The 15,209-nt window shown below is 51.9% G+C and overlaps 5 protein-coding genes across 5 annotated transcripts, besides 13 other annotated features; all 5 read right to left on the reverse strand.

Annotated features, from left to right (window-relative positions):
- Window positions 1–24: 24 nt before the first annotated feature.
- On the reverse strand, window positions 25–2,514 carry TraAM80_01345 (lipoprotein; the record flags this gene model as incomplete). The annotated part of the gene is made up of 1 exon (XM_029378395.1): window positions 25–2,514. One exon carries the CDS (start codon window positions 2,512–2,514, stop codon window positions 25–27), a length of 2,490 nt encoding a protein of 829 aa, XP_029241779.1.
- Window positions 2,515–2,572: 58 nt separating this feature from the next.
- Window positions 2,573–2,632: a sequence feature (GA-rich).
- A 162-nt stretch (window positions 2,633–2,794) lies between these two features.
- Window positions 2,795–2,834: a sequence feature (GA-rich).
- A 99-nt stretch (window positions 2,835–2,933) lies between these two features.
- Window positions 2,934–7,505, reverse strand: TraAM80_01346 (uncharacterized protein; the record flags this gene model as incomplete). The annotated part of the gene is made up of 1 exon (XM_029378396.1): window positions 2,934–7,505. The coding sequence occupies one exon, from the start codon at window positions 7,503–7,505 to the stop codon at window positions 2,934–2,936; it is 4,572 nt and encodes a 1,523-aa protein (XP_029241780.1).
- A 135-nt stretch (window positions 7,506–7,640) lies between these two features.
- Window positions 7,641–7,674: a microsatellite.
- Window positions 7,675–8,580: 906 nt separating this feature from the next.
- Window positions 8,581–8,618: a microsatellite.
- Window positions 8,619–8,681: 63 nt separating this feature from the next.
- Window positions 8,682–8,704: a microsatellite.
- A 202-nt stretch (window positions 8,705–8,906) lies between these two features.
- On the reverse strand, window positions 8,907–9,581 carry TraAM80_01347 (cell cycle associated protein MOB1; the record flags this gene model as incomplete). The annotated part of the gene is made up of 1 exon (XM_029378397.1): window positions 8,907–9,581. One exon carries the CDS (start codon window positions 9,579–9,581, stop codon window positions 8,907–8,909), a length of 675 nt encoding a protein of 224 aa, XP_029241781.1.
- A 312-nt stretch (window positions 9,582–9,893) lies between these two features.
- Window positions 9,894–9,929: a sequence feature (A-rich).
- Window positions 9,930–10,261: 332 nt separating this feature from the next.
- Window positions 10,262–10,287: a microsatellite.
- A 382-nt stretch (window positions 10,288–10,669) lies between these two features.
- Window positions 10,670–10,705: a microsatellite.
- A 57-nt stretch (window positions 10,706–10,762) lies between these two features.
- On the reverse strand, window positions 10,763–12,829 carry TraAM80_01348 (putative glucosamine-fructose-6-phosphate aminotransferase; the record flags this gene model as incomplete). Its single annotated transcript, XM_029378398.1, has 1 exon — window positions 10,763–12,829. The coding sequence occupies one exon, from the start codon at window positions 12,827–12,829 to the stop codon at window positions 10,763–10,765; it is 2,067 nt and encodes a 688-aa protein (XP_029241782.1).
- A 107-nt stretch (window positions 12,830–12,936) lies between these two features.
- Window positions 12,937–12,972: a sequence feature (A-rich).
- A 173-nt stretch (window positions 12,973–13,145) lies between these two features.
- Window positions 13,146–13,178: a microsatellite.
- A 9-nt stretch (window positions 13,179–13,187) lies between these two features.
- Window positions 13,188–14,384, reverse strand: TraAM80_01349 (uncharacterized protein; the record flags this gene model as incomplete). Its single annotated transcript, XM_029378399.1, has 1 exon — window positions 13,188–14,384. The coding sequence occupies one exon, from the start codon at window positions 14,382–14,384 to the stop codon at window positions 13,188–13,190; it is 1,197 nt and encodes a 398-aa protein (XP_029241783.1).
- A 355-nt stretch (window positions 14,385–14,739) lies between these two features.
- Window positions 14,740–14,787: a sequence feature (A-rich).
- A 99-nt stretch (window positions 14,788–14,886) lies between these two features.
- Window positions 14,887–14,909: a microsatellite.
- A 263-nt stretch (window positions 14,910–15,172) lies between these two features.
- Window positions 15,173–15,206: a sequence feature (A-rich).
- Window positions 15,207–15,209: the final 3 nt, after the last annotated feature.

The following is a 15,209-nucleotide window of genomic DNA, read 5'->3' on the forward strand; positions in this document are numbered from 1 at the left end:
TGAGATGGCATGGACAAAAAATTTTTATCCGCCGTCCTTCGGCTTTGGTAAGTACGCGTCCGGCGAGACTAAGGAATTGTTCTGCACCACACTCTCATATTCCCGCATACGTTGTTGGTACATATCTGGCTGCTTTACGCGCTGAATGTGGGCGTAAAGAGCAAGATACTTGACGTATCGCGTCCAATTTAGGTTGAGCCCAGTGAAGAACTCCGCATCCTCCATAAAACGTTTGCTGTTGAAAAAAAATTTGTCAAGCGAGGACACAAAGCAATTGATGCCCTTCTCGGTGAAATGAGTCGTGATAGAGCTGTCCAGCACAGAGCGCAGATCCCCCACAGCATCGATATCAGAAAGGTTGCCAAGGTCCGCACCGTTACACGGTGGAGCGCATGGCAGCTTGATGGCTTCAGCAGCAGCAGCGGCGGCAGCTTGTGGTGGTGGTGCTGCTGCTGATGCTGCAGCTGGTGCTGGTTCTGGCGTCGTATCTGCAGCGCTGAAGATATTCTCGTTGCCCCCGTCCTCGTGCATTGTCTTATTCTGCGCTTGAGCCGCTTCTCTGGAGATTTTTTGTGCACGAATCTCCCAAAAGTCGTAGCGTAACCAAAAAATGTCCTTCTGGGTGGTACGCACCATCATATTCCACACCCGCTTGCTTCCCACCAGCGCCTCCTTCAAAGTCTGAGGCCTCAGCTTCTGCTCAAGAAAGTAGAGGTTGTAGTTGCAGCTCAGCACCTGCCCGCATATAGCTTCGCAGTCGCTGCGGTAACTAATAGGATCCTGCGTCATTTGGGCATAGTGAATTGCCATGACATCTGCTGGTGGCACAATAACGGCGTTGTAATTTGCCGCCTGCATCGTAAGAAAGAAGATGTAACGGTTGATGGCTATTTGCAAAGCGTCCTTGTGAACATTTACTTTCTTCGTTGTAGATAAAGTGGTCCTCCCGTTTTTGGCTGCCGCGTGGGATAACTTCGTGCCAACATGCTTTGGTGGGGGCTGGGGCGGCGTCACGGTGGCCTCCGCCCCATCCTTTTTCGATGAGGCAAAAAAGAAGGATTCCAGCGGGCGCAACGCTTGTACAGCCTCAGTGTAGCTTAATACTAAATCGTCGTTCAATGCCAGGTCCACCTTGAGGTACCCATCCACAAGCAGGTTGACGATTGTCTGAACGGTGTCCCCAACAAAGAGATTGGGACGAAGCTTCATCCCGTTGATGTACCGCAGTTGCAGCCCACAGATCTCAAGGGGTACCTTTGTGCAGTATGGGCTCATGTTGTGCGTCCCCTTCCACACCTCCCAATCCAGCGTGTGCAAACGGTGGAGATTGGAGATATCAAACCACTCGTTATTCGCCGAGGAGCGGTTCGCCGCAAACGGGCACTCCGTAATGTTGAGCACCTGCAGATTGCTAAACGAGAAGAGGGTCATGTTCGGGTCCTGGAGGTTCTCATTCTCGCTCAGATCAAGTTCCACCAAGTTTCTCAGCTTGTGAAAGTACTTGGGCAGCGTGTGAAACCCACACGCGCGAAGACAAAGTTTTCTCAGCGGGATGGGGTGATCAACTTTGGCAATACGCCCAGCACGGCTGATTTGACTAGCACTCATGTACGAACTACTTTGAGAGGAAACGCTGATCGCGTCGTCGCTCGGCTCCGTTACGGCATTCAAGACAAAAGCGGATGAGATATTGAATAGACTCAGTTTACGCACCAGTCGACCCGCAAGGACGTCCAGCGTTTCTAACGCGTTCTCTGCAAGGTCAAGGCTGGAGAGTTTGTGCAGCTCTACAATCACCTGCGGGACCGCCACAAGTCGCATTCTCCGCAGGTGCAACTCGGTGAGAGTGTGCGGCAGATTTCTCCCAAAAAACTCCGGGGCGTCAAAGTTAAAGGAGTTTGACGAGATGTCAAGCGTCAGCAGTGTTGTCATCTCCTTGACGCCGGCGGGAATCTCGCCATTTATGCCGCAGTTGGCAATGCGCAGAACCTGCAGTGCAGATAGGTTTGAAAGCTTCAGCTCGGCCAGCTGCAGGTTGGGGTTATCCGAGAGGTCCAACTCCTTCAAGACGGCGCAGCGCAGAAGGCAACTTGGAATAACGCTCAGCGAGCAAGAGCGCAGGGTGAGGTGAACCAGGTTCTTTATGTGTGGCAGCACCTCCAAGGAAAGTGTGTGTTTTCCTAACGGGTTCATGCTGGCGTTGAGCAAACGCAACTTCTCCATGAAACTCAGTACCGATGGCACGCGCTCAAAACGATTGTTGTCAATGTAAAGCTCTTCAATGTCGGTCAGAAGCGTCATTTCCTTGCCGAGGGTGTACAGATTATTATCCGAGAGATGCAGCTGACGGGCAGTGTGTAGCTTATCACGCCTAATGAGATTAACATACTTGGGCATAAGAAAATCCATGGAGCGGGAGGTTAAGTCAACATCCCCATCACGCCCTACATGCAGTCCGGTCGCACCAAACACGTTACTGGTGTTGCTCGTGCCTACGGACTGGGTACAGCCCATTGACTGCGTGCCTGCCCTTGTATGTATAACTGCGCGAAGCACGCTTCTGGTGAAGGGGAAAAACACAAGAACGAAGAACAACAAAAACAAAACAAAAAAGAGGGAAGAAGAAGGAGAAAACACAGGTTCCCTGCCACACACACACAGAGAGAGAGAGAGCGCGTGAATACAAAAAAAAAAAAAAAGAACTTGTCGAGGGGAGAGCAGTTGAAAAAGCACCGCAGCAGCAACAGAAGTAATTCCACCTGATGGTGACACAAGAGCGTGTAGCGTGACTCGCAGAGTGAGAGAGAGAAAGAGAAAGTGAGACGGTGAGAAGAACAAAAGAAAAAAAAAAACAAGGAATTAAAACACAATTTCAGTTAATATATATATATTTAAAGAACATGAAAACATTAGTTGTTCCTCCTGGTACCGTCTTAAGCGCCCGGCGCCAGCATGACTTTCACGTCACCCGTCATCGTGAGGGAGCCGGTGCGCCACAGCCTCACCACATCCTCCAACACCTCCACATGCATCTTCCGCATCGCACTTGTGGAGGCACGAAACACACGGTAAATTTTGTACGCCCGACCAAACCGCGCGGCGAAAAGTAACTCCCGCAGCGACATCTCAAAGTCACGGCGCGCGTTCGTGCAGGTGCTCTTCACCTCCACATACGCCAAAATCTCCGTCGATGTGGAGGCCGCAGTGTCTCTCACAGTGCGACGCACGAGCAGAATATCGTACGGGGTGCCGTGCTCGCCGTGCTCATTGACCCACACAACCTCAACGCCCGGCGGCGCCTCCGCCCGCAACTTCTCCGCGACAAAACGTTCCGCTGCAACGGCGTAATCGGCCGTCTCACGTGCCTCCTGCACAACCATCGCAGGGGCAACACGCTGTGACCGCCCACCACGACGCACCTGCGCGTGGGCAGACGGAGTCACCATCGTGGCTGCGCCCTCCTCCCCTGAATCGTTTTTCGCCTCGCTGCGACCGCGCTCCATGCTGCGCAGCACGTCGTATGCGGAGTCAAAGAGGTCACACCTCCACTGCGGGAGCGAGTGGGCCATATAACCGCCATCTCCCCACATTAACGCCTTCATCCGCGGTGCGTGTGAAGCCGCCGAGGCCCCTGATGCTGTCAGGGTACAGCTTCGCCCTCCTGTAGGGCCAAACCCGTCTCTTCCAAAGGGAAAATGATCACGAAAACGTACAGACGGCGCCGCCGAGAGTTGCCAGGCTTCCTCCGAGACCGACGATGTTACCAACGCCGTCGGTAGGCACGGGGCCAATGAGGTGTCATCAAAGTAAAGATTGGCGTCTCGCAGCCACTCCTGCAAGGCCGATGTCAGCCCTCGCCGTACTTCCGCATCCATCAAGGGAAGAAACACATCCGCAATCACATCGGCCCCAAGAGAAGGGACAATTTCTTCATCTACACCGTAGAGGCAGTTGTGTTGCCGCACGTACCAGCAACGCACGGTGCGTGTCATGGTGTACGTGTGCCCTTGAAAACGAAGCACTTCCCGCACGACTGGCTCTGCCGCGAGTACCGTGCTGAAATGTTCCAAGGCATGCCGCACCTGGAGATGCACAAGGGCGTAGTAGTGCGGGTGGTGTGTACGCAAAAATGCTTGAACGCGCGGGACACACTCCGCAATTTTCCTGTGCAGTCCTGCACTGTGAGCGGCATTCATACGGTCAAATGTCACAATCTTCTCTGTACAATCCTCTAACGCCACAAGGCCCATCTTCTGCAACACAGCAGCAACGACATGATGCGGTTGTTGCGTAAATGCAAGCACAGGCAAAGCGGGCGTCGTATCCTCATCAACAGCGTCATTTTCATTCCTGGCGGTGTAAACAGCAGGATACGTGGAAACTCTGAGTGCAAGGCCAGATAAACCGCAATAGTATGGGCCGCAGTAAAACAACCCCTCTGCGGGGCTGCGCCAGCGACCATGAAGGGGAAATGCGTATTCCGCCCGGGTGTCAATTGCTGCAAGATGCACAACCCCCTTCAGAGCCTCCTGGGCGGCGTTGCCGTGACTCTCGGGGTGCTGCTTCTCAAACTCTCTCAGAAGATAACTGTAATGTGTCGTGCAGGAGTGAGACAAGACTCGCAGAAACAAGTCCGTGAGGGACGCATTAATTTCAGAACCGGCCACAAAGCGTCGTCTGCAGGCCTGCGCCGCCGCCAACCAAGTTGCCACAGACGGAACGGGAGACACGCGCAAACCATCAACAGCGAAGTTGCGAAGATCGTTGCCAATAAATGCAATGGAACGGTCGAACCCACATGCCCCGTCCGCACCTGAAAGTGGCTCCCAGCACAACGTCGCACATGTCGCCATCTCACCCACAATAAATTCCTCATTCACTTCAAGCCCTGCACGTGTCACTGGAAGTGGCATGATCGGCAGTCGCCTCGCATCGAGGAGAACATCCTCCTCCTCGGTGTCAGCAATGCGGTGTAGGAGGTACCGCATGGTAGCGAGTGAGATGCGCATGCCCACCCGCAGCAAACCTAGCAGTCGCAAAGCGAGGGCAGCTGTGTAGTCTGCAGGCATGCCCATGAGACAAGGTAGCGCATCCCCAGACATATTTGCCGTGCCACTCTGCACCACGTCTATCCACCTGGCAAGAAATTGATGCAAATGCTGAAACAAATTATTGTCAGCGTGCTGCTTAGAGAGGGAGAGGAGGTCCCGTATGTCATGCGGGGCATAAGATAACACCTCTGACAGATTATTGCGCGTAAAACATGGAAGTGCTGGAAAAAGTTCAGAGGGCGCATGCCAACCTTCAATCCGCAAGGCAGAACTACCCGCATCACTGCCACCGTCATGGCGTGACAGGGCGGGCAGCCAAACCACGTCCCGTAGACTTTGTAGAACCTCCGCAACCCCGGCAGCAACCCTTGAGGACGGTGGCGCAGTACACCATATTCCCAAGAGCCACCAATACAGCAACAACATGCGCAGCGCCATATGACGCTCCTCCGCATCCGTGTGTTCTGCTTTGTTAAAGTAGCCCCACATTTGACGCCGCAGAAGCTGTAGCAAAAACCCATCACAAAACCAGCACTCCGGTACAGACGTTAACACCCCACAGCCCTCAAGAGTCTCTAGCAAGTCGTGTAACACGTTCTGAGAGTCTGCGTCATGCAAACCGCGTAGGAGAAACTCACCGTCAAGCATCGCCAACGCGCAGCCCTCTTCGTTCTCAAGTTGTGGATCCACAATATACTGCAGTGGGTGAAACACAAGAAGATTCGCCGATGAGTGACGTCCCGACAAGAGAACACGCTGGGGGAGAACATCCCGTGTTGATGACAGAGGCAGCAAAGATCGTGTCGCCACAAGCGGAAGAAACACCAAATCGGATGATCCCAATGCAAGGCACTGAAGTAGTAACCGGCCCGGAGAGGTCGTAGTCACGTCCTCAGTCTCATCACAACCCTTCGTATAATCCACAATAGCCCTGTAGAACGCATACCACCTGTTTAGTGCCTCCTTATGAGAGAGGAGACGCAAAATTGTATCCAAATCAACAGAAAAAGTATCCTTGCCCGCCGCCGTGACTCCACCGTACTGCTCCGCACCTCCTCCTCCATGTCGTGGGTATGACAAGAGCTTGGAGGCATAGGTCCGGAATAAAGCAAAGTCATCGCACGTGGCAAAACATGCGGTACCAGTCACAGGCTGCATTGCCGCCTGGCAGCGCAATATTGACAACGCCTTCTCAAGAGAAATACGAGGAAGTTCCGACGACGTCGGCAACAACGTGGACGCCGCTGTTACTCCTTTATTTTCTATGCATGCACCCCCCACGTGCAGCAGCCGCGGATTCAAAGCGGGTAAGGGCATATCGTCCAACACTTCCATCCTTTCCTCCACAACCGCCCCACGACGACGCTTTCTCGCGTGCAAGCAGGTTACCATCCCTGGCATGGTTTTTTGTGCTCCTGTTAACATCACTGCTGCTGCTGCTGTAGAAGCAGAAGGACGCGGAGAAACAGCCGAGACAGAGGACAAACTAACAGGTGTAGGTAACTTTTGTTGTGCCTTGTCGGCCTCTGATGTGTGTGTGCCGTGTGCGACGTTCGCAGGGGACGGAAAAGGCTCAGCCCGCAGCACGCCATGAAGTGACAACCCTCCCGAGGGCCCACTGCACGACCCCCACATATCCGGTGGAAGATCCGTCCCCTGCGCCTCCTCAGGAGAGGCACGCACAACAAATCTTATCTCACGAGATTGTTTCCCTGCGTCGTTGCAGCGAGACATTAACGCCGTATGAAGCGATTCCGCAACACGTTCGTAAATGATGCTGTTGCGTTTGTGGCACCACGTGTTGTTTGTCGAGAGCTCAAAAAAAAAGGCCGACGTTCTCCCAACCTCCTGACGCACAAACTGCAATAGCCAGGGGAAGTGTTGGATATGAATGCCCAGCTGCATGGTGGTGTACCTTCCATCCTTGTAACGACGCGAGAAGGCGCGTGCGGCATCCCCGGCGTCCCCGCCGCCAGCAAGCAGTCCTTGAGCGTTTGCGTCAAAGAGAAGAAACTGCATAAACTCGGTACTCGTAACAGGAGCAAGGTTGGTGTCGACCCTAACACCAAACATGTGCTGAACAAATGGCAACGCTGCAAGGGAACAACCAAGACCGAGTTCGGCGTATACCGTGGCATTCTCTGCAAGACAAACCTCAGCCTCCAGCTCATGCAACGTGACTACAGGCCGTGTCGCCACAGCGCTCTGAACCATTGCCGTGATGCGAGATTGCAACACCGCCACAGATGCAAGTGACGGTATTTGCTTCAAAGAGAATGGTAGTCCATCTGGAAACGGAGCCTGGCCGCGTTGATTATAAAACTTCGCGTATACCTTGCAGAGAAGGTTCTCCACCGTCAGTGGCGGGGCACGTGATGTGTCATTGTTTCCAGACTGCAGCTGCTTAACATATGCATCAATCGCCTCCATAGACTGAGCCGGCGCGCGCTGCATCTACGGCGGATGCGCACCCGCAAGAACAAACAGAGAACACTTCATGCATATGGAAAGAAAGTAAAAGAGAAAGAGAAAGAAGGGTTGGCGTGTGCCCCCCGATCAGGGACCGTAGCAGCGGCAACAAGAGCAAACTATTTTTTATTTTATTTATTATTATTATTTTTTTCTAAAAAGGCACACAAACAAAAGAACGGTGTGAATGTTCGGCATGCTTTTTTGCGTGTGCGGAGTCATACACGACACGGGACTAGCAAGCAAAATCCCCGCAAAACTCAACAGACAAGAGTGAGTGGAAGAAAAGTAAAACAAGATGAAGGCTAGGGGGAGGCAAGCGGCAACGACATCGATTGTTATTGTCGCTCTCGTAGGAACGTTCTGATACAACTCGCCCGCCCCCCAGTGGACTGCTTCCGTCGCCTTTCTTGCTGCTGTCACAGGCCGGCCGGCCCTCTACTTCTCCTTTTCGTTCCCTCGCACTTCCACGTACGCGCCCCTGCGCATGGAAGTAAACCGTCACATTGTGGGTGTGTAGTACCTTCCTGCGAGTGTGCAGCGCTGACTCTTACTTCATTTGCAAACAAGGGCGCAGCTGCAGTGGGGTTTTCCCCCTTCTTCTCACAACGAGTAAGAGAGGAGAGGAAGGGGAGAGAACTTATTGGTTCAGTGTGCTCCCAGCTTTTCCCACCACGTCGGAGGCGACCCCTTCCGCACCCTCACAACGTGCAGGTATTCAGACAAATATTCAAAAGACGTTGCACTTATCGGGTAGCGCTCATTTTGATGTTGTACCGCTGACTTCGTTGGGGTCTCCCCGCAACTACCGGACTCGGACTCCTCCGCGGTAAAGGACATCCGCAGAAGTAGTACCCGCAGAGGGTTCGTAGGTGCGCAAACAAAATAACAGGGGAAAAAAGAGGGGGAAGGGGAGGGAGGGGAAAAAAAAAAACGCATTGTTGTCACATCTCCACTCGGGGGGCATTTTTCCTTTCCGTTACGCGACTTACAACCATATTGCCATCTTGCTTGTTCTGGTTCTTCTTGACAACTATTCTAAGGCACGACGTCATCCCACCTCGCCCACTCACTCACTCTCTCACACACAAACACACATGGTGCAGAAGCCGGGGAAGGAAGCTTCCTGCCCTACATAAGGCGTTGTGGTGCGCCAGAATGAGAGAGAATGAAAGAAAGAAAGAGGTTCCATCTTCCTGGTCACCCTTGCTGCCCTCCCCTATAGAAAAACAGATACCCTGCCCCACCTCTATTCTTCATGGGCTCCAGCAATTACTAGCTGTAGTCTTTTCACCATTGTTTTTTGTTGTTGTTTATTTACGTGTATTCGCCTCCCTTTTCTCTCAACGTTTGTTTTTCCGGTTAGTGAGTGAAAATGCATCATTGCTAGGCCGCCTCTAATTTATCCTTCGCCCGCTGGCCCATGAGGTTAATCAAGAGTTCCTGCAGAGGCGAGACCTCCTCCCGTGGGATAAGATCAAACTCCCAGACAAAGTACATGAAGTGTTTAAGCGCCGTGTTAATGTGGGACTCCTCATGCAGCTCACGTATCTTTGCAAAGTGAGAGTAGTATACATGCGCGTAGACACGGAAAAGTCGCTTAAAGCACGTTTTGACCCGGTCTAGAAAATCCGGCGGGTAGGGATTGCGATCCTCCGAGGGAAAGATGCGTTCGTCGTTGATTTGCTTCTCAATCCACTCCATAAGTAGTCGCACGTACTCGGGGGCGCTCACTTTGGTCGCCTTTGGGTACTCCGGCGGATCCTTCCATAGGTACTCGTAGCGAGGGCCCGACGACATCACTGGGCAGCTGCTGGTCGTGCAGAACTCCGTGAGAGAGCCGTAGAGAACATTTGTGATGTTGTAGAAGTCGACGGTATGCACTGAGAGCCAATGGTTAAGGTTGGCCCCTTGTGGCAGCCGCACCGCTTTGCTTAGGTCACCGGAACGCACAAGCGACTTGGCAAATTTGTGCAGGTTGTAGCGCTCTGTTCCCTCCTTGTGCTTTTTCTTAGGCTTATACGTGCGGTCGGAGTCAAACAATTTCACCCTAAACTTCATGACGCACTAATCGAGAAAGGAAGTAGCAAGGGATGCGTGGACGTATATGTGTCAATACAGCAGGCGAGGAGAAACAGAAAAACAACAATAATAATAAGACACGGCAATCGCCTCTCAAGTGCCGGCTGATAGATGGCGGTTCCTTCGTGCCCCTCACTGAAGTTGCTACGCAGACCCGCCCAGCCACCACCAAAGGCCTCAGTCCCTCCCCTTTCGTTACGCTTGACACTACACCTAAGCCCCCACATGCAGGGGCGTCACTCGTACTGACTGCAATCTCACACGTGTCAGGGTCTTCGCTGACGATGAGGTAGAGAAAGAAAGAGAAAAAAGAAAAAAGACAAAGAAGTCCATGGTATCGTCCCATGGATGTCCACCGCAAGCAGGGGTCACGGAGATGAAGATTCAAGCAGAGTGCAACACACCCCACGGCGAACACAATATATATGTATATATGGATGTATACGCAGGAAGATGAAAAGGGAAATAATTCAAGCAACAACAACACAAAAAAGAAGAGAATCTCCATACGCACATGTTCACACACATCCTCGTCCATCTCGTAAACCCATATGTATAGGCATAGGTAGATGGATCAGGAGGTTGATCGAGATGGCGTGTGAAATATACTAGAGCCTCAACGTGTGGGTGCTCAGGTCAACACAAATTCATCCACAGACATATATATATATATATATATATATATGCACACTCCAAGGCTTGACTACAAATAGGCGTATGAAGATGGACGCTGCGAAGCGAACCGCAGACAAAGGAGGGCGCACAAAAATAAGATCCCATACAAAACAATGGTGCACCCACGCGCGCATCTCTCACCACCATCGCAAAAACCAAAAAAAAAAGAACAAATCGGAAAGAAAAACCTCTACATCAAAAAAAGAGAAGAACACACATACACACATAATACCTGCGTCGTTAGTTTTATTTGCACCCTCCCATCTACCGACCTCAAATCCCAAGCAATCAGCATTCGCCGCCCCTGCCAGCGGAGTATGAAAATCACCGTTCATGCATCTCGCGGGCAAAACCAAAAACAAAAAAAAATGGGTAAAAACAATTAATTTACGTCCCACCCACCCTCCCTATCTCCCTCTCTCTCCTCCAAAACAAAACGCCTTCATGATAGCTGAATAGTCCCGTTGTTGTGGTGCGTGCCCCTCTCACTGCACGGTGACGCTCTTTGCAAGGTTGCGTGGACAGTCCACGTTGTTTCCACGTTGCAGAGCGAGATAGTACGCAAGCAGTTGCAGTGGCACAACATTAACGACACCCTGTAGGCAATCCACGACGCCTGGCACCTCCACACATCGCACAGCGGCATTATCCACTTCTGCGTCCTTCTGTGTTGTTATCGCCACGATGCGTCCATTACGTGCTTTTAACTGCTGAATCGCACTCTTGCTAAACTCAAAAAAACGGTCATGGACGCAAAAAGCAATCACCCGTGCTTGCGCATCCACAAGAGCCAGCGAACCGTGCTTTAATTCACCAGAGTGAATACCCTCGGTGTAGACGTAGCCTACCTCCTTTATCTTTAAGGCGGACTCTAGTGCTGTGGAATAGTCGTAGCCTCGACCAATCACAAGTAGGGTAGAAATGTCCTGCCATTCCTCTGCGAGAGAGATGATAGTGTCGCGGACAGTCTTCAGACACTGTGAAATGGCTGCAGGGAGGGCAGCAAGTCCAGTGAGAATCTCTGCACGTCGCTTCTGAATGCGTCGCTTACTCTCTGCCGCTTCCTTATTTTCGTCCTCCCTCACATCCTTGGGCACATTTCCTGTGGGGTGCTTGCCATTCTTTTCACTCCCCTCTGTTTGGCTCAGCAGCAGGGCTAAAAGGGTGAGTAGAACGACCTGCGACGTATAGGCCTTCGTTGAGGCGACCCCCACTTCCACACCGGCGTTAAGGAAGAAGGCATGATCGGCTTGCCGAACCACAGACGAACCCAGGACATTTGTCACCCCGACAAGCACCGCACCACCTTTTTTGCAATGCTGCAACGCCACCAGGGTGTCAGCGGTCTCACCAGACTGGGAAACAAATACACAGACGTCACCGCGTTGAACACGTGGCTTTCTGTCGTTAAAGTCTGCGGCCCCCTCCACCACAACAGAGATGTTCGGCAGCAGCTCTTCAAAGATAGGACGAACAGCAAGACAGCTGTGGTATGAGCTTCCACATGCAATCAACATGATGCAACGTGCCGTGGAAAGGGCCACCATCGCACTCGCATCCATGCCATCAAAGTTCACCTCACCCTTCACAAAGTCTATGCGGCCGCGCATAGTTCGTGTGACGCTCTCTGGCTGCTCGTCAATTTCCTTCAGCATAAAGTGTTTGTAGCCATTCTTGGAAATCTCCTCAAAAGCGTGGCCAACGTTCTGCGTCTTACGGGCGACAGGCCTAGCCACAACAGCGGTGTTGGGATGAGCGGGGATTGTGGAGGAGTAAATGGCCAGTGCACCATCGTGGTAGTGCGCAATATCGTCATCGTCAAGAAAAATAACCTCGCGCGTGTGGGAAATGAAAGAGTTCACGTCGGAGGCAAAATACAACTCTGTGAGTAGTGGTTCCTTTGCGCCAGACGTGCAACCGTTTGCCTCTCCACGACAAACACCAATCACAAGCGGGGAGCTCTTACGACATGCGATGAGTTCACCAGGAAAGACAGTCGATTTGATTAAAATCGCATACGCACCCTCCACTATGGAGGTGAGCTTTGTCGCGAGCTCAACAAAGGAGAGTTGCGGCTCATGCGCATGTAGATCCTCCGCCAGCACTGCAATCACCTCCGTGTCAGTGTCACTACCAAATTTATAGCCCTTATTCAACAAGAGCTGCCTCACCCGCATGAAGTTTGTCATGATGCCGTTGTGCACCACAACAAACGCCCGGTTATTGCTGCATTGCGGGTGGGCGTTCTTCACAGACGGGGTGCCGTGCGTGGCCCAGCGAGTATGGGCGATACCGACATGAACGTCAGAGGCTGCGCCGAGATTCAACAAAACAGCATTCTCATCGCTGAAAACAAGCGTACGCAGCTGGTCAATATTCCCCACGCTACGAATCACGACAGGTGTATGAGCATCATCAAAGCCGTCCACGCAGAGGCCGGCGCTGTCGTACCCACGATACTCCACATGCCTCAAACCGTCCATTAGCACGTTGACAATCTCTCGCATCGTCCGTCGCGTGTTGTAATTGACATATCCAAATATACCGCACATTTTGCCCAAAAGTGTTTTTGGCCACGTGCAACAGCAGTAGCAAAGCAAAACGCAACAACTACAATGCGAACTTCCACACCTCCATAGGCATCCACAACGGTGAGGAAAAAATTAAAATTAAAAATAAAAAAAGAACATAAGAACCCCAAACGCATTGAATCCATTGCATCAAACGTGACGCCAGCAAGGAGGTGGCACCACCAGCACAAGTGGCATCTGCCACAAATGTAGTCTCGAACCAGGGACCCCAATCAGCAAATGCCGTACAAAGACACGCACTATGGCGGTTACTCTGCCCCCATCACCACAGCCAATGACAAGCAAAAACAACAACAACAACAACAACAACGATACTACATCACATATGTACACATTGGTGTTTTTCCTCCTTTTTTTTGTCATTTATTTCTCCTACCACCCCCTCTTCACGACCAGCAACTGTGCCAAAAAGGGTTTGATGGCTCTCATTGCATCGGTGCCAAGCAGCGTTATGCCCACGGTGGCGTACTCGTACCGTGCAATTCCCGTCATCAACCTCCAGCACCCTCCCGCAGTTGCATGGCTCACACTTTGGAAAATTCATGCAAGTGAAGATCTCTTTTCTATCCTTCACCTTGAACCATATCATTCGCAGTACCGTAAACTCTGAGTGTCGCAGTGTCGCTCGTAGCCGTCCACCCAACGGGGGTGACGCAAAGGTGCTGCAGTAAACGCTACTGGTTCCATGCGACAAGCTGGCATCAACAAATATTGCCGCCCCGTCGGATCCACCACCAATACCAAAAAAATTATTGGAGCACACCATAAATTCATTGTTTCCCTCCTCCAACGTCCAGGGGTAAACAGACAAAATACAAGGCAGGACCGCCGGGTCTGAGAATGCAGGCAACTGCACTGACGACGTTGACACGTGCATTGCCGTTTTTCGATTCAAGGCAATTTGACCCGCCCTAGGTGAGGCCTGTGTCGGCATCATGCCAACTGCATTCTGCCGGCCCCCACGCATTTGCTCAGGTGCGTAGCGGTTCACATCAGCGTACGTAAAGACAAACGTGTCCTGAGTTCCAAAGAAGGCGTGCTGGGAGTGCTCCAAGCATGGCACCTCCGGTGTGAAGCAGCCCAGCACGACAACATTTGGCGGTGCGGAGACACCACTCTGATTCTTTGGCCCTGACGGAGTTCCCTCTAAAGCTGTGGGCAGTGTTGCGTTTGGCACACCATCACTCACCACAAAGATGCCTATGCCATGCTCGCCCTCGTCGCGAACTTGCTTCATCGTACGGTAGAAATGCTGCAACGAGAATCCATCATGTTCCGTGTCGTAGCAGACACGCCATGGCGAGTGATGCAGGCTCTGTGGGAGTGCCAGGAGGAGCTCATGAAGTTCACAGCGAGAGAGTGGCAGAGGTGGAGAAGGTGGCCCCTCTGGAAATAGGGCCACCGTGTTCAGGCTGCAGCTGCACGGCAAGATGGAGGAGGCAGTCTCGCGCTGAAGAGGCACTGCGACACCGGGGGGCACAATACGGCATGGAACACGTTGCGGCCGCTGACACATGGTCTCGCGCTCCCACACAGCCACGCATGCCCCGAGGGAAAAAGAGACTTCGAGAGCGTGCGTAAACGCGCAGAGCAAAAAATACAATACGAAACTCCACAACAGCAGTATATTTATTTGTATTTAAAAAGCGGAAACCGGCGCAAAGGTTTGACTGTTTTGCTGCCCCAGTGTGCACCTCCGTGTAGCTTGGCGTATCTGCAATGCGGTGAAGCAAGGACTCGCTCCACGGCCTCCTCCTCCTCCAAGCCAGGTCAATTTACTTTTAATTTCGGTGCGCCGTGTTTGCCAGTAGTTATATGTGTCACGGAGGTTCAACGAAAAGCACACACGACTACACACAAATGTGAGATCGAAAATAATAATAATAAATTATTATTATTTTGAAAAATAAAAATAAAAAAAGGAAGGCGCCAGTTTGTCGCTCACCCTTCACGAAGTAGAATGAGACTGCGGAGGGATAAAAACCCGGAGTCACACACCTCCCCCCCTTTTCCTGAGTTGCGTGCGTACGTGCGTGTGTGCCCCTCGGCGGCGTCAATGACCCCTCGTTTTATCTTTCAACTAAACAGTGGAGATTTGCAGTCAAAAAAAAAAGGAAAGAGAGAGAGAGAGTCAAGAAAAAAAAAATGATTCGGACGACATCACGTTCCCTCCAGACTCTTGACACTTCAACTTTCTTGCCTCGTGAGGAAAACTACGTAGCAAGAGCGGGAGAGAACGATGCAGGCACGCGTGTGCCCATTGAAAGAAGTAACGAAGAGATGGTGGCATATGTGTGAAGAATTCAAGCAAAATACCAAACAAACAAAAAAAAAATAATAA

The sequence above is a fragment of the Trypanosoma rangeli genome, assembly GCF_003719475.1.
Source record: "Trypanosoma rangeli strain AM80 chromosome Unknown Tra_15.4_contig_00027, whole genome shotgun sequence".
Classification (NCBI taxonomy): Eukaryota; Euglenozoa; class Kinetoplastea; order Trypanosomatida; family Trypanosomatidae; genus Trypanosoma; species Trypanosoma rangeli.